This window comes from Vanellus vanellus, assembly GCF_965231255.1.
Source record: "Vanellus vanellus genome assembly, chromosome: 2".
NCBI lineage: Eukaryota > Metazoa > Chordata > Aves > Charadriiformes > Charadriidae > Vanellus > Vanellus vanellus.
Window position 1 is genome coordinate 29,453,773 of NC_138906.1, and position 22,226 is coordinate 29,475,998.

Sequence of the window (22,226 nt, forward strand, 5' to 3'; positions counted from 1 at the left end):
AAATTCTGTATGATTCAAGCTCAATGTTGCTTTCATCAAATGCTTGGATTTATTTAGTGTTAACTCTAGTGGTACTGTAATATTATGTTTCATATTTTTCTAACTTGCACTTACATAGTTTATAATATAAACTTTTTTCCATGTCAAATTTTGGAAGCAAAGGTTAGTTTTAAGGACATCTGAAAAATACTGTAATCAGTTTGGCTGTTAAGGGTTCCCAATATCTTTTACTTCCCCAAATAACTCCTGAAGCATTGCCAATGTTAGTAAGAGAAAGGAATTAAAAAAGATGCAAAACAACTGCCTAACCCAGTTCTGAGTAATAAGTATGTGTATCTGTTATGCTAGTAGATAAAAGGCTAATGGAGTGAGGAGTTGAGTAAGGCAATATTGCTGATCTTTAGACTTGTACGGGATATTAGTATTTTAAAAACCCAAATTGAGACTTCAAAAGGCAGAACTATTTTAATATCCTGGATTCAAGCCATCCAATATTTTGGCATCAGAAGTATTTATACCAGAGATCAAGATGATCTTTCATTTATTTCTAACAAATGTAGGTAAGGAAGCAATTTTTGTGGCGCTTCCTATTTCCTGATGCCTGAATAGTAGCAGTATTCCTATAATTGTATGACCCAAACAGTTTTTCTCCAGCTTTGTCACTCTGTCTTCCAAAAATAGCTTTCATTGGAATATAATATGGTGAAATAAAAGACACTGGCTAAATTTGAACCGGTTGTCTTAAACTCAAAGGCTCTTTAGTTACATGTTTTAACATCACTTTAAATGAGGATAGTATATTAGATGTCCTCAATAAGTATGTTTCATAAGACAGATTAATTGAACTCCTTTCAGGTGTTAAAACAACTGTGGGAAAGAAAGATGGAAAGGTATTTTCTCCCTTGAAGCTGAATATTGTAGCGAGGCATTAGCTATTAAGAAAGCACCCACCTGCCTCATGGAAAAAATAATTTACAAAGTGTATGTATATATCTATTTTAAATCACTACCTGATCTTTAATTCTTACTCTTTGGACATATGCAAGTATTAACATGTTATATATGGCCAAACTGAAGTTACTTGCATAGTAAAATAGTGGCTAATACTGGAGCTGTGTTCTGAAATTCATGATTCTTGGTTTTTTTTGTCCTTTTCCTTCCCATGGTGGTGGGGTGAACGGAGGTTCTTAAACTGTATCTTAAAATGCAGGCAGAGTAGGTCAAGGGAATGTGTCTTAGAATCTTACAAAAAAGTCAGTGTTTGCCAAGTATAGACTGACACATAATGAGTTGTTGAGCTTTGCTATATTGCTAACATTCACAGTGGAAAGCTAGTTATTTTTAAAATGAGGTTTATGCTACTACTCTAGATATCATGCAAAAAAAAAAAAGATAACTGATGCAGTAATTCTGAAATTTCAGTTCAGCCTGGACTTGAAAGCAATAGTTGTAACAATGCAAAACCTATTGGAAATGAAGTATATGCTCAGTCTTTCAGTTTAAGTGAACATTTGAAATTCTTTTTTCTAAGGGACTTCATCAGTTGAGTATTTATCTTCATCTGAAGAAAGTTATAGTTGTTTTTTTCCTCGGTGAAAAATGAAAGTACCTGTTTAAATCAGTTGGCAATATCTTCAGTAGAGAAAAGCATTGCGAACACTTGACACAATAGTTAGTTCTCCATGGATTTAGCATATGTTGAAGAAAATTTGTTAATATAGTAGAATTTAAACAGAGTAGCATTTTTTAAAAAAGTATCTTTTATTGATGGAAAAAAGGACCCTGTAATAAAGATAGCTGAAAAATTTTGCTCAAGACTTGAGATAGTTAACTGTGTTAATGATCATCATCTTGCTTTAATGTTAATATTTAAATGCGTTGAGTTCTCCCTTTCAATGCTGCCTGCCTTGTAAACCTGTAGTGTGTAAACAGTGGCTTCAGGCATTTTTGGGCAACTAAAATAATATTTACCTCTCATCATTAGAAGGGATACATCCACAGTGACTTGTCAGTCTGAGATTATCCTCTTTTCCTTTGTGTCACCATTTTTAAGGTGCGGGCAATTGCAAAAATGAAGAGAATTGGAGATTAAAGGAAAACGGGTGTTTGTACTTAGTAATCTAATTCTTACCTTTTGAGTGTTTATTTACTTCTCCCAGATTAGATTGTTCTTCAGTTATGCTTTAGTTTTTCCCCTCCTTATTTGACTCAAGTTCACCACGACTAATTTGTATTATGACTGGTTTTGAATCAGAAATTAAATCCTAAAGCTTGAAAATAGCTGATGGGTACTGAAAGGGTTCACAATTTGAGACTTCCGCATTATGGATACCACACAAAGTACCATGATACAGTGTGTAACAGCAATCCTTCTGAATGGCAAGTCAGTCTCCCCAAGTCTTACTTTTCCAAAGCTAGGATCTCATCCATGGAAATACTCACCCATGGTTTAAGCTAAAATACATGCTCTCTCAGCAACCCTTTCCTGCTCTCCCAGCTGTGTGAATGTAGACTTAGGACCAGAGCCCTTCCCTTACGTGGTCCCCTTGGACTGGGTGACTGTGCTCCGACTACGTCTTCTGCTGCTAGTAAAACAGAAGAGGGCATGTAACTTCTAGAAGCTTATCTTGGGGAAGGAAACCCAACCATGCTGGGGAGTGCCCTCAGCCTGCTGTCTCTGGCCTTGTAATGCTGCCTCTGCCCCGGTCCTGTTCGTTTGTTCTCTACAGCTTTCCTGCTCCTTTGGTATCTGCGCCACTGTCTTACAAGCTGCTGCTGCAGTATCCTGACTGCCACAACTATTGACTATCACCCTGTTAAAAACAGATTAGCTTTTTCAAGTGTGGGGGGGGAAAAACCACCCAGAACGTGTGGATGTCTTTACTCAAGCCATAACCGTTTTCTGCAGAAACGATTTGTAAATAGGGATTAACCTAACCAGTTGGTGGTGGGTCAATGGAAGATGGTTTTGATGGAAAATTTTCTTTTTTTGTGGTAGTAGGTCTCTTAATTAGCTTTCCATGTTAGATATTGCTGCTTTGGAGACAGTATCTACTTCCCAGTAGGTCATAAAATGTTATGAGCTTGGGTTTTGAATCCTTAATGCAAGATACTATATTGGTTAGACCTTCTTATTTAGTGTTGCATGTGACACAGATGTTGTTTGTAAGGATTTAACTTGTACTGCTGCTACTATTAAATTGAGAAGTAGCTGTTTGCAGTGGATATTATTCTCTGAATCAAATACAAATGGGTGATTAACAACACTGGTTCTTACATGCAACTTGTTTTGCACAACCTGAAACTAGTTTTACCCAAACTACACATTCTGTTTCCTCTTTAGGAAAAATATGTCTTGTATTTTGGTCATAAGTGTGGTGACTAAGAACATTACGATAGCAGTTCTGTCATGGTTTTTGAATAATCTAAAATCCACTGTGGAATATTTTCTTCTCACTCTGTCTTGAAATATGGTCTAAACTGGGATAATGATGCAAGTGTCCCATTCCTTCAACAGCGCAAGTCATGTGTTTGAACAAGGTTAGCTTCATCCTCCTTTCCTACACTCTCACCACAAGGCATTAAGCAAGGAGATTAGTGGTAGACAGACTTCTGAATTTCAGGAATTAACGCTCATATCTAACTGTCTTGACTGGTCATTGCAAGACTACTGGCACTCGTACTACAAACTTGAAACTCATTTCTGTAGCTATATGAATTTTAATATTGTTTTAGTAAATCTGTCTTTTGGAAGTGTTTCTGTAACAGTAACGACTCAGTTGTGCACTGATTAAATGTATGGCAAAATGGGTATTGCTATATAGTGTGTCTTTTACTCTCTGGTGTTTCTCTGTACAGTGCCTATTCTGGTGTTCTGATAGAAAGACTTGTGAAGGTTGGCTAGCTGGATTCCCTATATATATGCATTTTTTTAGAAGGTTTTGTGGTTAGAAAAAACCTAAACACTTTAATATAGGTGCATAGGCTGCAATACTAAAAAAATTCAAAACTGTAATGATTTGTTGACATCTGTCAGCATTTGGAAGCCAAACTGTGATTTGGAAAGAATATGTGTTCTTACCAGAAAACAAATTCTGGTTATTCAGTACTTGATTACTAGCTAATTCTGTTAATCCTAGTCTACAGAAGTTAGCCCGTAAGTACAAAGCCCACTTCTTCAAAGTATGACATGCAGTCAGCCATTGGCTATTTGGAAGCAGATTGCCTAAGTGCAGATATAAATGCCTAGGGTTGTGAACATATGGCTTCCAAGGATAACAGTAGAGTTGCTTTCATTAGATGAAGCGCTGAACCCATGCTGGATCAGAAATGTTGCTGGATAAACCTTGAAAGTTTTTCACCGTGTTCCCAGAACTCAGGCTACTGACACAGCGTGGAGTAGCCAGTGAGTGGCTCTACAAGACCTGCAGGTCTCTGTAGTTATTTAACGTGGTCTCACTACAGCTCCTTCTGCACATCACAGCAGACCTCATTAGCCCAGTAGGACTAGAAGATGCTGATGATTATAGCAGGTAACGGGGTGGTGCAGTCTGTGCTCTGGAAAGGTTTGGTGAGTGCAGTTCTCACACGCGGAGTCAGCTTCAATTCAACGCCACATGTCAGCTAATCAGTCTTACTGGAGTCTGAAGCACTGGAAAGTACATTGCAAAATCCAAGTGGCTTTGCAGTGTTGACTCTGTGCAGTTAAGTGTTATACCTCTGTATCCAGTATGTCATATATAATTCAAAATCTTTGTTATACATGATATCTCAGCTTTCTATTATTAAAAGGAATGAAGAGTTGACTTGCTCACTAAAAATTAAACCCGAGTTTATGCTGAGTGTCCCAGAACAGACTTTGTACAGTGTGACTCTAAAAATACCAGCTAACTGCTGAAGAATGCAGAATAAGACTTAGGTTTACACAGCAGCTGGGAAGCTGCCAGGTTAAAGGAGAATCTGTCTTCACGTAAGTAAATTTCAGTTAAGGTCTTCAAATTTTCATTCTTAACTGATAGCTGTGTTTGCTTAATTGTGGCAATCGATAGTGGAATACCCTTACACATCCTTTCTCTCGTGCTCTGATTTCTCTGGTATTTCACCTACAGTGGCTGCTTTGTTGTACCTGATACCCTGCCCTGAATAATCATCTTTGCAGTGTTTTCTTCCCCACAAAGAAACCATAAAATACCTTTGGAATACTTGATATTCTTTTCAAGGGCAAGAAGAAAAATTTCTCATGGGCAAAAATGTAATTAAATCATGCATGTTCAAAAGTAATGTGTGTTTGAGAAACATCCATACAAGGAAACGACCAGAGGGACATATTCAACTTTGAATCTTTAGTGTGGACAACTTCCTAAGAACCTTTGGGCATTACTGTAGAAACAGAGACATTCATACTTTCAAGTTGTGTATTGAAGTGTGCAGTCCATATATTGTTTAAAATATAAATTTTGTAAAACTGTTGTATACATCTACCTTAATTTCTTCAAAAGAAGGAACCTAGCCTATTAAGATTATTGGGGTCTCATGATTTTATTTAGTGGAGTGTAACCTTTAATACAAAGTTGGAGGATGCAGGAAGGTCTTTTGATTGCAAGAATTATAGTGGAAACTCAGTTTGGCTGCACCGAAGATAGGATTTACCAAGTCTAGCAACTCAAAATCTGGGAGAAGCAGAAGAAATGTGTGTGCTGGCACTGTATATACAATAGATGTTAGATGTTTTTGACAGCTAGGCCTTTTTTAATCATGCAAGTTTACATGCATATACAGTGAAATAAAAAATCCTACATAGAGGTATGTTCTAAAATTCATAAATCTGAAGTTTCAATTTCAGAAGGAAATAGTTTGAAAATTTGGCTAAACATGGTTTCTCTGACTTGAATATAGAGAGGATCTGTTTTAATGAAAAATGTTAACACTATTGAAATCTTTTAAACATCAGAAAAACTCAAGGGTGTGATCTTGATTGCATGGACACTTACCTCAAAAAGGCTGCGAGGAATAAGCAGAGAGCCTGTAAGAAACAGCAGGAAGAACTGAGAAAAGAATGTCACATTATCAATCAAAAAGTGAATCTTAGCAGAGAATTGTTAAAACCTGAACAGACTTGGACTTTGCATGCTTTAAGACAGACATTAGAAACACGCAAATAGAAAAATAAGGAATAAGGAGTTGCAGCCATTCAGTACCAAGAAAAAAGAGATTTAGGATAATCTGAAGTTGATGTGCTGGAATGTATGGTTTCAAAATCAACTCCAAGGAATAGTAGTGAAAATCTCAGAGGAAATAGTGCAGATACTTATTCAATGCTTTGTGCTCACCAGGACAAAGTGAAAGTGATCAGTTTTCAATAAGGACAGTGATTTTTAACCAGGAAGATACAAAAGATGACATTTTAAGGGAGAGGGTAATTTGGAATTACCAAGACTATGATAAACACAGATTGGAGATTTTAATGAAGTCAGTTCAGTGATCTCCATTGCAGAATTCTAGAAAAGCCCGCTCAGAAGTTCACGCTTACCTCAACTAAGGCAATATTCTGAATAGGCGGTGACATCATTTGAGAACACATACCTGACTATAGCAGGGACAATGCTGATGTTTTTAAAAAGTGAAAAATTTTGAGCCCAGCTCTAAAATGTAGAGATCCCTTGGTCTAACTTCAGCTATAGTTGAAACTTCAGAAGAAATTCTAAGGGGTGGTGGAAAGCAGCAAGAAATGTTAAAGTGCAAAATGAGCTTTCCAAATTGTGTCATGCTAACCTGGTGGTTTTGATAAGAGAACTGATTTTCTAGACGGGAAGTAGATCTTATCTGCTTAGGCAAATTTTAAAATTAAGGTGATGAAACTGTTGATGAATTTTGAGAGGTTTAATTAGTACACAGGAAGATTATGCAACAAGAGTTGAAGGACCTTGGGAATTGAAATAATAATTTTTGAAATTGAGATTTAAAAGCAAAAAATGGAAGTTAATTTATGTGAGGTTGTACTTGAGCAGTATATCTTTTCCTCTAAGGGAAAACATGTAATGTGAAAATGCTGGAGGGTGGATTTGCGTGATGGTGGGATCTCTAAACTGACAGCATAAAGTGACTGAAAAAGTACTGGACATACATCAGGTTTTTCAGAAATGAGCAGCCCGCTGTGTAGGGGCCTGCTGAGACATCGTCTGGGATACTGCGCATGGGTTTGGGTGCTCCGCAATTGAAGAAAGGTAAAATCAAACTCGGGTAGCCTCAGAGAAGGACTACTAGGTTAGTTTAGCCACGCAATGATTAAAAAAAATCTGCTCTGAACAAAAATGCAGTTGCTTTCTCTGAATCCAAGTGAGCAGGGAAGGGGATGGAGAGGCGGGACGAAGGAGCTGTAAGTTGGTGCTGGGACATGAATGGGTGGATTGGTTTGACAATGTAAATGTTTTTGTGGAAAACTATAAGAAGGCCTGAAACCATTAGAAAAAAAAATATCTTCCTGGAACGTTTTTCCAGTAGGAATTGTGGGGGCAAAATACCAGGTGCTGTAGGATTGAGTTTGTAATCTGTTTTTAAGTGATTATGTGTGCTTTGTCAGTGATAGCTGAGAACTAGTCTCCTGATTTAGGAAGTTGTTTCTACTCCTTAGTTTCTATGACTTAACTGATAATGAAAAGATAATTTATTTAATCAGCAAAATTGGGCAGCCTGATTTAAGCAATCAGTTTTAATCTGGTTTTACGATTCTATATTTCAGTATTTTTTTCTGAAAAAATAGTATTCTTGTTTAGTATAATTAGCTGTAGCTAGGAGAATTCTTTCTATCTCTGATCATTGGTGATCATTATGATGGCATTGTATAGCCTACTGTGCATTGATTACAGTTCTTTGTGTATTTTGATTGTGAAAATGGTGAATCATGCCTTCTGATTTTTCAAGTTTTTTTTTATTCACAATTATGGCCACCTGCATTTTGATGGAAAGTGGAATTACATTAAAGGTGTACAAACCACTCACGTTTCTACATTTTGTTAAATTGTAAGTATTATTATTATTATAACAAAAACCCCTTTCAGAGTCATCAAGTTTATCCAACAAAGGTGGTATTATCTTTAGTTACTGAATTAATTGCATGCATTTATAATTTCCTTCAAGATTTTAATTACTAATACACTGGAAGAAAAAAACCCCAGCTTTAATGCTCTCTTTGGTTCCCAGTTCATTTCTAAATATTGGATAAATTTATCATTCAACAGATCTAAATTAATGAACTAAAATAAAGAAAATTCTCTGTACCTGCTGAAGTGCACAACAGTTAATGGTTGTGTGTTTCTGTGTGCTCTTTTTCCCAAATACTTAGCTGCTGAGCTCTAATCAATTTTGTTTAAACTTTTTAAAGTAGGAACATTTTTTAGAAACTTTATTAAATGGTACTAAGTTTATGTATTTGCATAGTGTTTAAGTTTGAAGTGATAACCTGGCAAAGAAAAATATATTATAAAAATGTGAAATACATAAAAATCTGCAAGGTTTGGAATTAAAGTTTTACCTACCTGGTGTCCTGTTATAGTGCGAACGTGTAGGTTACATTTGTTGAACAAAGCAGGCTTTTGTGATATTAAATGCTTAGTCTTTTGTATACAGGTCCTGTACATGCCAGCAGTAATCTCTGTTAGAAGAATAACTTAGCTTTAGAGGGCTGAAACTTTCTTCCTTATAGTTTGTTTACTTCTCTTACTGAGATTAGGTTGTTCTTTCTATGCTTGATCTCTAAGGATAATTGTAATTTTAAACACGGGAGTTTTGCTGTGAACAAAACCTGACTTCTGAAAGGTAAACGTAGTCACGTTTTACTTGACCTGTAGTTGGGTGGAATAGGGACATGAGGCAGAGACCATGTTTCAACATATATGCATAGGCGACCAAGATTTTGAGAGTCAACTGTAGGTGCAATGAAATTGGTATGCCTACAGATTCATCCATCTGTCCCTCTTCCTCTGGTATCTATAGCCTAGCTCTGGGCACTGTGCCTTCCTGTGCTCTTAGGTGAGTAGGGCTGTACGTCTTTGAAGAGTCATGCATAAAACCCCCTTGATGGAGGGAAATGCCTTGATCTACCTCTTGGATTCAGTGACTAATCAGGAGACCTCTTGCCTTACTAGGTGGCTTAGTCATGGCTACAAAAGATAACTCAATATGGTTGAATACCAGAGCCCTTACTGTAGGTCTTTGTCTACAATTTTCCTTTAAAAGAGCAAACTGGTTTTGTTTCGTTTTCTAAGTACAAGCTACCTCTTGTATTGATAGACTTGCTGTTTCATGCAGTTCAGTTTGAATTCTTGTAAACCTTGTCAAGTACAAAATCGAATTTGCCCTGACTAAAAAACTGTAAAATGTAATTGCCTATGTGGAAGACTGGTTCCCCTCATTTTGTTCCCCCCCCCCCCCTTTTTTTTTTTTTTCTTTCATCCTCTCCTGAAGAATCTTGGATGCAGAAGCACATCATTCATAGACCTGAATCTCTGAAAAGATCTCAGGTTTCATGAAGTGGACTGCTTTCTGCTTGCTCAGTTTAGTTGTTGGATTGTTAGTCTTGGTTAGATTATGGTGCTTTTTTATGCCCCTTTTTGGTCAGCTCAGTGTTATGGATAATGAGAAGAAATTAGCTTGGATTATGTCAGTCTGTTCAGAGTAGTTACTTCAGAATGTCATCCCCCTTCATTTTTAGTCATCCTCTGTCTCAGTTTCTGAAATAGAAATTTGGGAATAATTTCTGAAGTTGATAGAACTGAATCAAAACCAATGCGGTGCATGTAATGAAGACGGACATTTTACAGAGCTGAATGTGCAGCATTTTTAGAGATGTATCAGAAGGTAACTTAAAATGACCATCTCATGTTATGTCCCCTTAGGAATATCGTTTTGGTAGCAAAACACTTTACTGCGTTTTAAATGTTTGAGCAAGCTAATATTTTGCTTTATTTTAAGCTATTAAAAAGATTAAGCTGTTTAATTTGAAATTATAGAAGGGAGAGTGCGTAACTTCATCTTTTTTCCATTCAATTATATATTTGGGTGTTGTGTTTTTTAAGCTGCTATTTAAAATCCTATTTTGGGTTTGGTTTTTTTTTTGTATGAACAGTACATGGCAAACAGTGTGCTCTTTGTTGTTCTGCACCACACTGAAGCGTTAATGCAGTCATTCAGTCAGTATGCAGACTGGGTCAGAAACAAGTCCGTTCAGTCACTGGCAACTGGGAAATGTCTTTTGAGCCAGTAGATCTATCCTGTGGAGTAAAACTTCTAGGGACCCCAAATCCCTCGTTAATCCTTTTCTTGAGAGATTTTGGCTCCAGTTACAAGAGAAAATCCTTCTTGAGAATGAAGATTGAAATATTTTTTTTGAGTGGCCTCTAAATCCCCATTATTCAATCTTTTTTTTCCTCAAAATGTCATAGAGACAAATTCTGCACATAAACATGCACCAGTTTGTCCATCTACCTATGTAATCGGAGCAGGAAAGACCAATCAGATACACATTCAGGAATTGGCACAATATCACTATATACTCATGTAAAAAAAACAACAAGGGGGTGGGGGGGCAAAAAAAACCCTTGACCAGACTCTTCGGAGAATGTTCCTCCTCTTGTATCTGAAAATCTTTTTTGTAATACTCAAGGAACCTAAAGCAAGCAAGAGCAGAAGTATCCCTTTTCATGCTTGTAGAAGGTGTAACTAAAGAGGGGACTTTTGCCTAAGTATGTGTGGGTCAGTCATCAGCAGCCACTGCTGTGGTAAAGATGACCTAAGTGTTGGACCATCGTTCTTAGTAGTTGCTGTGGGCCACCATTCCTTAATATTCAGCTTTCCATTTCTAGTTCATGATGTCCCATGCAGCGTTCCTATGTACTTCATTATTTAAGAGGCATTCACACAGGCACTTCTGAATCAGTGGGTTTGTAGATTGTTGTAAATTCGTTGTCATCTCTAGTAGGAATGCGCTAGAAATATCTGATTCTCCTTTGTAATGTGATATCTAGTCTCTGCATCTCCTTCAAGACTGACTACTTGAACCCTGACTTGGGGCTCTTAAAAAGAGTCTCAAGCAGACTAGGATGTCCATCGAAGTGAGTCCTTCCAAGAGTCTAGTAATTTGGGAGAAAATTCTTTTGAAGTTAGTATTCATTTCCTAGGTGAAATCTGAAATTCTTTAGGAACGGATGAGATCTGAGCTTGGGACTCATTTCACTAGTAGCTCTGAAGGTGAACCAGAAAAATTCTGTGGAGCGTTAGCAACTGAACTGAAAAGAAACAACATCTTATGAAACTTTGTTGTGGAATTTAGTACTGATCTTTCGTGGTGTCATGACTTGGCTGTCTTGGATAAATAGTTTAAGTTCTAGGTGAACTTTCAAGAAAAAAAAATCAAGATATTACTGCAAAAGTTTTGTCTATCGTTTTGGCAGGAGAGTGTCACAGCTGACATTGATAGCGAGATGACAATATTAATACTCCTACTTTTAGGGAAGAATTAATTTTATTTTTGTGTTTTTCATTCAACTTGAAAAGAATCTGTGTCATCTGAGAAGTTCTTAGGATAATTTTAGTCTTTTTAAGATGGATATATCCATGCAAGAATGTGAGTGGAAAAATTTTGGCCAAATTTGAACTGCATCTGTTAACTGCTGAAAGAAAGATGGGAAGAAAAGATGCTGACAGATGAGCTCTGGTGGATTTAGCTGAAGCAGTTTTTATAATGGTACCAATGGTAACTGTCAGTCTTGTTCTTTTGCTGCAGGTGATTTTCCTCATTGTACGCATGGCAGAAAGCATTATTTAAGCTAAAATGGACTGTGAACATGCTTTTGAGACTGTGTGCAGGTTAGCTGCCTCTATGTTGGATGGGAAGGCAATCTCTTCATTTTAGAGCTGTAGCAGATGGTTTTATTTGAGCCCTATGTCCTTTTCAAAAGAGCTGTCATGTGTTAGTCTCTTACTAAATTACATTTTGCTGGCAGAGAAATGGAAACCTTTTTTCAGTCAGTCTAGGTGGTATAACTAGAATTCTTCTGGCGCTCAGTGCAGCATGCAGAACCATAATTTCATGATTTCATGCAGTTTATTTTAGTTGATTCCTGCTGGGAGCTGGGATCACGCTGAATTTCACCAGCTGTAGTATTCAGGTGGACCCTTGCACCATTTTAAGTAAAATAATTTATAACTAGAAATGTGTAGCAATAGCTTCTAAATACATACCATTAAAACCTGTGGCATATTTTAAATAAAACATGAAGTATTTTGCTTTCCTGTGAGCATACATCTTGCTTTTGTAATTTCTAGCTAACTTTTTCAGGTAACATTATGCTTCTTAAGTACTATGTTCTAAAGTTTACTTGCTCTGGCGGTAGAGCTGAGCTCCTTGTGAGATATGTCACACATCAATGAGAAAGAGAAGAGAATTATTCTGACTTACCACTGCAGTAAAATCCACTTGTGCACTCAAATACTGTCAGAGGTGGTAAAATCATTCTGTAATTTTAGAAATTTCTGAATATTGATGAAGCCATTCTGAATGCTGAAGTCTGTTGGCTAACCTCAGGAGCTGTTGAAGTGCTTCAGATATCGGGCAGCACTTGCTAGCCTTTCTTTTTTGTTTTTTGTTTCTGTGAGAAAACCAGAGCGTGAGGTTTCCATCTGGACAACCTGTTTGGGGCTGGAGAAGGATATGCATGATAGGGGCATCAAAATCCCATTGATAGTGAAAGTTTGGGGAGAAGTGAAAGTTCTGTAGTAGCTACTAGAATAGCAAGAAGCCAGAGTTATAATGAGGTGTGAAAAGCAAAACTAAGAAATAAATCGTGAGAGCAGTTTTAATATTTAGAAAACAATTTAAGCTGATCTGAGCCACTGCTGTCGTGGTCCAGTTCAACTCTGCTCTCTGTGGCATCCATTCATCTTTAAGTTTGTTACTGTAAAAGACAGTTTGTCAAATGCTAATTTGTAGAAATTCTTTCAAACTTCATGCTTGCAGTTCCCTTTGCCTTTATGTTTTATGGCCTAATGATATATATCATAAAAGGGTGAGAGCCAAAACTGTTACTGAGCAGACCTCAGCACTGCTGCAGCCCTGTTGTTCCTCCTGACTCTCATGTGGTTGTTTCTGCCCATTATATTATGCCAATCTGCCTGTAATGGGGGAAAATATGGGTTTATGACTTTTTTCAGGTAGGTTTTAGTTTTCTTTATGTTTAACTGGGTGAATCACCTTACCAGGTGGGTTCAGAAATCTGCGCATGCCATCTCAAAGTAAATGGACTGAGCGCAAACAGCAGTGGAGCAGGGTAGGCACTACGATAGTGCTCACTTGGATTGGTTTGTGCGGTTGAGAAGTGGTGTCCTTGGTTTGTTTCCTGTGATTCAAAAAAGTAGTGAAGAGTAGTAGGGACTTAGGAGACTGTGTCTTGAACTTTCCTTCTTCTCGCTTCAGGGTTTGACGGTGTCCTGCAGTCCGCTTCCAAGGTTACCGTAGAAAAATACAAATGTGACTTCTGGTGGTGTTTGTGTCGGTTGTCATTGTAGTGCAATTATGCGAGTTGTTAATGCTGAGATTGCTGTTGCCTTTCCTTGGGGTGTAGACAAGACACAGACCTTAGATCGTTCTCTGGGTGTATATATTTTATTTGTGTTTTGGACTTGTGTATTCTTCTGGGTTTGTTTAGTTTGGTTTCGTTTGGGTGTTTTTTGCTTTTTTTTTTTTTTTTCAGCAAGGCTTCTTAAATGTAAAGTTTGCAAAGGTAAACTTTGCTTAGTCCTTATTTCCCTGTCTTCAGACATTGGCTTGCCAGTTTGTCTCTGTGTGGTCTCTAACTTGTTTTAAAAGGTTCTTTTTTTAGAACATACGTAATTACTTATATATTTAACAGATTCCTGATAGATTTTCCGCATGTAATGTATTTCTAATGAACAGAGCTTTTGGAGGAGTTTTCAAAACTCAGGCTACCTGGGGCAGTAGCGTAGTGCCATAGCATGGCAGTGAAGGTTGGAAGAATGCTTTGTAGGTATGCACCCTTTAGGTACTTTTGTGTTTCAGTGCAAATGTAAATACTGGTTTCATGTTTAAAGTTTGTCACCTTTCTTCTGGATTTTAGGCTTTCTTATAGTTCAAAAATCTTTCTTAGAATGTCAATTTGTCACAATTGAAATCCTATGAGGATAGATGTGTTTGAAATTGTAGGGATTTGGTTTATAGATAACATTGCAGTCAAAACAATTATATTATAAAAAGGCAGTATGATATACTATCATGCTTCCAATTCACAGCATTATTTAGAACCCTTCACCTAAAATTAGTTGTTAATGAAGTGTTTCAGCAGCTCTACATTTCTCTAAAATGGTTTGTTTTAACATTATCATGTTCCCATATCATACTATAAGCACGCTGCATCAGTGCAAGCTGTACCTTAATCATTGTGCTGAATGCTATATAAAACACTGATGATGGAGTCTGCCTTTTGAGATCCAGCAGTTCTAGATGATGTGCAAAGAGAAAATGCATGTGGAGGTCAGCACCCATGTTTGGTCTCAGGGGTGTGCTAGCAGACCTGATCTCCAGCTCTGAGGAGCGAGTAGGGTTTTGGTGGGTCGGATCAGTGCATAACGTGACTAACTTGAAAGTAATCTCTCTTGCAAACTTCTCTTAGTAGGGGTGAGCAAGATAGACAGTGGCTGTAGTGCAGAGCTTAGGTTGGCTTATGTAAAGTCTAGAAAACGAGTATGTGAAGTAATTTTGCCTAAAGGACAAAGTGAGATGATCCAGAGAGCCTGCTATAAAACTCTGATGTGGGAAAGAACAATCTCATGAATCACCCTACTCTCCGCTTTCCAAATGAAATGCAGGAAAAAGCATTCCATGATCTAGGTGTACGGGGAGAGAAGTACAGGGAGGAGTCAAAGATTGCGGGCGCTGTGATGAGTGAAGGCAAACACGGTAGCTGCCTTGACCTGAGCTGTGTCGGAGGGAAATACACAGTCACACGCTTCCAGCTTGCTAAGGCCTGTATTAGGATCTTGTAAATAATATGGAATGACGTACGTGAGAGCATGAAATCAGATATGCATCTTCTTAAGAGTCAAAACTTTTGTCATGGTTTGTGTTTTAGTACTTAGACAGCTAAGCAAGCTGACTTAAACAAAAAAAAAGTAACCCAACACTGATACTCTGTTCTGTTTTCTGTTTCTGTATGTGTGGCTTTCCTGAGTTGCATCATCACTGTATTTAAATTTGCTTGATGCTTTTTGTTGATGAAAATATATCGCATAAGTAGCCTGGTTCTTTGCAGATATGAACACTTTAAGCGTTGTTGGGTTTTGTAATTTAAGTTTTCCCTTTTGTATTTTTTTCTCCTTTGTCTGATGTTATTTGCTTTGATGTGATGGCATTCTTTTCAGCTTGACATTTAGACAAAGGTTTCTGATGTGTTCTTGCCATTGTGTGTCATAGCTAGCTTTTAACATTTCATATTAAATTTAGCCTGACTCTTTTGTTGATTTTGTTCTGGTTTTCTACAGTGGACAGGCCAAAATCCCAGCAAATCAGAACTTCTGGTACCATAAGGCGAACTTCTTCTTTGGACACAATAACAGGACCTTACCTCACAGGACAGTGGCCACGTGATCCCCACGTACACTACCCTTCATGTATGAAAGATAAATCTACTCAGGTAAAAAGCTGTAAAAAAAGACAACAGAGATATTTCATATAATGGATGTCTTCCTGATAATAGTTTTATCACCTGGTCTGGAATCTTGCCTCAGCTTAATTCTGAAGATACACGGGTTCATTTCATTCTGTTATAAATATAAAACCCTAAAAATAGGGTACAGTAGCGTTTTTTAATCAGTGTCAATTCAGTGACATGGTATGCAACATATAATATTTTTATGCTTTTTAGAAAACAGTTGTTAAAAATAATTTTCTGTGTGTGGGCAGATCTGTTGAGGCTAAATAAGCAGATTTCAATCTCAGCCTTGTATCTGGTTTATTTTGAAGCTGCTATATGCAAAATTGTGCTGACTGCTACTTAAAAAAAAAAAGATTCCATAATAGTAGGGGCTGACACACTAAAGATTTTACTAAGTTGTGGTAACAAATCTGTGACTCTCAAAAAGTGTATTTGCATGGGGGAGGAGGAGAGAGGTTACTGTTTAGAAAGATTGATCAGTTCATCACGAGAGAGGAAACCAAGAAGAGGAAGCTGGGAGTGAGCATGTAACGTGGTCTTGAGATGTTCCCTTTGCTGCTTACTAGCAAGATAAACAAAAATGCTCTGTGGAAGAGGTGCCTTTTGAAGCCAGACATCAGAATGAGAGCATTACCACCAGCTACAAAGGGAAGGCTACTGAGATTATTTATGGCCTGATACCCTTGGGTCCTCCACAGGGCTCCATCCTTAGCAAGAGCCTCTGGCAGGTAGGCTGCTGTGGCATTCATGTGCTCTTTGGCTGGAAAGCTGAATGTTTTTTCTTGCCCGATTCCTCCTCGTGCTGGAGCTTGTTGCCCACAAAGATGATAACTATCAAACAGGTAAAAATTACCTAATTCTAAACCCCCCAAATTATTAGGAAACGGGTTGCATGCTTGGTTTTTCAGTAGCGTTATTAAGATGTGGAGTAAGTCACGCGAGTTTGGGTTCTAAACTAAATTGGAAACTAGAAAAAAAACTATCTTCGGTTATATTTTCAGTCTACAGGCCAGGTAGGGGTGGTTGCTAAATCAGTTTTTTATCTCTTGTGCCATGATCCTGGCCCATTGTTATAATGGGTGTCCTGCAAAGAAAAACGATACTTCTGTCATCCTACCTTTTGCTTATAACTTTCTTGTGCTATTAAGAATTGTTTTTAATGGAAGCTTATGTTGTCACAATGCATATAATACCTTTAAAATATCAAGGATTTTTTGTCATAACTTCACTTGTAGGTCTATAGGTTTTGGTTAGTTTCCACTAACTTGCAACATACTTGTCACCCGTTCTGTCACCATTGCTTAGAGCAAATGCAGCAGCTCTTTAAATTGATTCTAGGTTTTAGTCTTTTGTGTAATACCGAATTTCTAAGGACAAGTTAAAATGTATAAATAATTTTCCACATCTCTTTAAAAACTACTGTAATGCAATGCAGGAAGCCCTCTGATGCGGGAAGGATAAGTGTAGAATGCTTAGAAAAGAAAAAAAAATCTGGCTGTGTGATCCAGAAATCCTATTTAATGAATTTGGGAATCTTATGATTTAAATTGTTCAAGGAAACTTATAGGAACTGTGGTGGGACCCTTTAAGAAAATGCTCTTTTCACGTCGTACTCATTCATTTTGAAACCAACCAACCAGCCAGCCAATTTTAGCAAAAAGAAGAACAAGCGGTCATCTTTACTGTCACGAAAGACCTACCTAAAAAGCTGTTAATCCTGGATTTACTTCCAAGGTGCCTTCCTCTCACAATACCATGCCTTGAAAGTCTTTCTGTTTGAAACTGTAATTTCCATTCAAGAGTTTTATGGTAGCATGCTTTGTAGTTACTGTATTTGTTAACCCCTCTCTCATAAAACATGTATCCATATCAAACTTCGCAAATACCCTTATGAATAGAAAATTCAGAATATTTAACCATTCACAAACAAGCCTTTTCACTAGTTACAGAAAAGAGAAACAAACTTGTTCTATAAATATTTGAGCTCCAAGCATTTGGCAGTAAAATTGCTTTCCTAGTGAGCTCAAGTAAGTGTTTAGGTTATTTGACCTGTTGGCTGCCACCCTTTGCTTCATTCAGAAACAAAGCTCAGGGAGGGGAAAAAAAATAAAAATGAAGTTTTACCTTTTCAGCATAACCAAATGTAACAGAGAGGAAAGGCAGTACCGTTGTCATTACAAGGTGAAGTACTGTTTCAAAGGGATAAGGGCAGGGAAGTTTCATGGTTTGGATTTGTGTGGATGTCTTCTAACAAGGAATTATATTAGCTGTCTTTTTATTCAAATTATGCAAAAATCAAGCATTTAGCAATATTTAAGTTGAGTTGAAAAATGTGTTTCTTGAATGCTTAGGACTATATGAATATGTAAAATGTAACAAGCATAGTGATTGGCACAGCGAATTTCCGTTTTTTGAAAATTATATATTCACCAGGGAGGCTTGTAGATGAACTTGATCATAAAATATTCACTTGAGTTATGTTTTGGTTGTGTGGAGGGATTTTTTTGTTGTTTAAGCTCTGTGTAGTTTGAAGTATATCTAATTTCAAGAACTAAGGATGAGTTCCAAGTCGTTGATAGGATGCATGCATGGCAAATTAAGTTAAATTAAATTAAAACCTTGTTCTCTGCCTGAGTACCCGCACAAGTACTTCCCTACTTCATGTTTGTTGGCTAAGTAACAGTTTAGCTCATGGGAGTTGATATAGTTTACAGTAGCTAAAAATAATAGCACTTGGTAGTTTAGCAGAGTGGAAGATGGTAACAAGCAAAATGAATAAAAACAAGATAATGAAAATCAATAAACTTTTTTTTTTGTATGAACGTGTTTCATTGGAGAATAAATTAGCTCTTGTTTTACTTCTAAACTCATGAACAATACTGTGAGTATAACTTACATTGTAGGTGGAATAATTATTTCTCTTTCAAGGGTACTTTTTGTCCCTAATTAAACATTAATTTAAAATCCAAATTTTGTGCAGTTTCGTGAAGGTGGTGATTATGGCTGTTCCAAGTTTCTTAGAATTCTTGTATTAAAAAAAAAGTCAGATTCTGGTCTTTGCTGTGATCAGATGAACCTTTAATGAGTTTTATTCCAAGTCCTTGTTTCCCACTTAAGTTCTTTGAACCTGTATAGTGCTCATGAATAAAATGTTTCTTCTTTCTCTAAAATCAAACTAGGATTTTTACAAAAGAATGCAATGATATCTTCTTATTTAAATAGAGGAAACAGAATTTTGTTTGTTTTCGTTTCTGTTGCATCTCGGAGAATAGTAGCTGTGGTTCATATTTCTGTCTCTCTCTTACCCACCTCAAGTGTGTTGGCTGAAAACACTGAAGAGAAGTGAGGTTGTTATGTTTGCTTTTGGAAAAATATACTGTGCCACTATGCATTGTGACATTTACACAATTTCAGATAAGAATTCTCCATGCGTTTATGCTTGTTTATGTATGCGTATATATGCATACAACTAGCTGGTCTTTAAGGAGCAGCAAGTTTTGGATAATCAGAGGTGTGCCATTTTATTTAGTAGTGTTTTAAGTGTTTCAGAAATGCAGGAAAACTTACCGTTATAGGAAGTTATTATATGTGTTGATATACTTTGTGATCCCCTTCCCAAGTTCCTCCAATGTCCTTCTTCCCTCTCGTTTTCATTAAAATTTGAACTTTTCATTAAGGCCATTTAAACTCAGTATAGCTTCCTTCCCCATTTTATCCATCTCTGTTGGGAGCACTGATAGAGCACTTTTGTATACTTCTCCTTCATGCTATATGTGTAAGTATTTCCCCTTTCCTCATGTAAGGAATAATTCAATGTTGAAAGGGTTATGCCTAACCTCAGAATCTTCAGAAACATTTGGATAACTGTTATGGTTTATTAATATAATTATTTGGCACTATAGTAACTAAATCTTTTAAATTAATTTTATAAAATTAAAAAGGAGAGATTAGGGATAAACATATGATGTTGATGTCATAACAAAGATAATGCCAGTTAAAGTTCATCTATGTAACCTTTCTTGATCTAAATAATACAAAGAAAAGAACAAATGACCAAGTGGAATATGATTCAGTGATTTCATGCACCACCACTACCCCAGTTGACTTCTTAAACTGGATTCCAGTATGCCTGGATATGCCGCCTTCATTGTATATAGCAATTACATATTACACAAACAGATATGAAGAAAGTTTGCAAAATGCCTTTCAGAATTTTTACTCCTCTCTGGTCTAAAGAATAACACAGAGTTATTAAACTGCAATACTTGGCTAAAATGTGGTTTTGTTCTTCTTGTGTGTGGGTCAGTTACTTCTCATTAGTCACCTGAGTAATGTTTTGTTTTCTTTTGGGTAGAAATTTTGTTGCTTGAAAATGAAGATCATAAACCAGGAAGCTCAATTACATGAAGCTTTTTTATTAGTGTATGAGTTATCGTTGCTTTCATGGAGTATTTTAATGATGAACTTTGGGGGGAAGGGACAAGGAGGAAGGGGTATGTGTCATGTAACTATGAATTTACCATTCTAATTTTTCTTAACCTGTTTGATGTTTAAGAGGAGTTACCAGCTATAGTCAAATTAACTTCTAACTCTTTAGACAGTTTCTGTAAAATTTCTAAAGGGTCTTTGAAGACTTTAGAAACATCTGAAGATTCATCAGACTTTATCGTCTAGTGCTGTTGTTGCATTTCTTTTTGAGTGTGGAAGTTCTGTTGCTTCCCCTGTAAGACCTAGACTTGTGTTCTTAATCTTTGCACCCATCCCCCAAAGTAGTTAATCTGGAATGCAGGCTAGATATAGTAATTAAAGTGGAGGGCTGGCAATAAAATGTGAGATATTTAGAGTAATTCAGTCTTATTTTAGGTTTAGGTAGGTTGGTACTCCATGGAGTCATTCTGATCTAAATGAAGTGGAAAGAATGTAGGTGTATATCCCTGACATGGGTGGAAAAGCAAGGCAGAATTACCAAACGCGTTGGAAGAAATGCTAATCTCTACAAGGTTGGGTGAGTTAGAACAATGGTAATTGTGATTTACATTAAGACTGAAGAGAGCAACCAGATGTGGCGTTCTCAGCATGTCCTATCCCATGCGTGTGCTTTAAGCATTGTGTCAGCTGATACTGGGACCACAAACCTTCACATTTTGAAATATCAGTGATCCTCCTCTTGAAGCTGCAGCATGTGTTACTTAACCTGTTAAAATGTTTTAAATCTTAGTTTCTGAATATAGACTTGCAGGAATAATCCTTCAGTTTCATGAAATTGAATTCATACTTAAGTGATGCTGTAAATTTGTTTCAGCTCTGAAATATTACCAGTTTCACAGATAGTGCCTATGACCTCTCTTACTGTGTTTCTGACTTGAGGTGCAGCAACTTTGGTTTTGTTTATTGTGATTCAGGATTTTTTTTTTTTCAAATAGTTTTGAGTTACTCTTTTACTTTCATTATTTTTTAGTAGGTTTAACACATGGGACATACGCTTGCAGCTTCAAATGAAGGCTTCTATGAATAAACCTGTTTTATAGAAGTTTTAAGTAAAGATGGGAAAACCAATTTTCATGAAATGTGGCATATCAAGGGTGCTGTACACCCCCGTCTTATTTGTGATGTAAATTACAACATTCAAATGAGATATGAGGTGCTCATACATGAGCTAAACTTACAAAAGCAGAATTTCTGTTTGAATGTAGCAACTGTAGGGTTGTATTTTTTTTGTTGTTTGTTTTTTTTTGTTTGTTTTTTAACAAGGCTTTTGCTTGAATATAAAGATTTTGGGTTACAAACCCAAAACTTAGCTTCATATAATGTGGGTTACAATATATTATAAGCAGCAATTTCTAGGGTTTGAAGAAGACTGGCTTGCTATAATATTCTAGTAACTGCTTATGTTGTGTTATTTTTTAACCTTTTTTCCTTTTTCCATCTGAATATAAATAGCACATTAATATAACATTGCCTGACTTCAGTACTGTGCTAGAAACATCATATAGTATTTGTAATCTAATACTGCAAATAAAACTGAGGGACACAAATAGTCTGCCCCCTGTATACTGATACTTGTATGTATATTTTGAAAGGTTGTGACTTGACTCAATTTACCAGAGATTGAAAGCAACTGTGGAATCCTTGTCTCAAGGGAGATAGTATTTGTGTGTAAGAGAGTGTCATAGCATATTTGAGAAAGTACAAAATTTAGTATTAAGTGAATGGATGTTTTATATTCATTATTTTTTATTTCTGATTAATTCGACTGCAACATAAGGATTCCCACCTCTCTCTACTAACAGTCACCGGTGTTGGTGATGAAATTCTTAAGGGTGTTTCTGTTGGTTTGTTTTTGTTCTTGCTATCTGGATCAATATCTGTGCTTATTAAAAAATACAGGGAAGCTCTTGCTTTCTACATAATATTTGTTTTGTTTTTTAACAGTTTACTTCTCATTCTTGAGAAATTCACTTTGGCATTTTAGATAGTCATTAAGCTGTAGTTGAAAGACTGTGA

At 36.7% G+C, this 22,226-nt stretch overlaps 1 protein-coding gene across 4 annotated transcripts in view; it reads left to right on the plus strand.

The window, feature by feature from the left end:
* Positions 1-22,226, plus strand: part of GLCCI1 (glucocorticoid induced 1) — a 54,423-nt gene that overhangs the window by 4,446 nt on the left and 27,751 nt on the right. For all 4 annotated transcript variants that reach the window (XM_082499557.1, XM_082499558.1, XM_082499559.1 and 1 more), the window contains exon 2: positions 15,550-15,701. In XM_082499557.1, the coding sequence (XP_082355683.1) occupies positions 15,550-15,701 (152 nt within the window). The remainder of the gene's footprint in view (positions 1-15,549; positions 15,702-22,226) is intronic.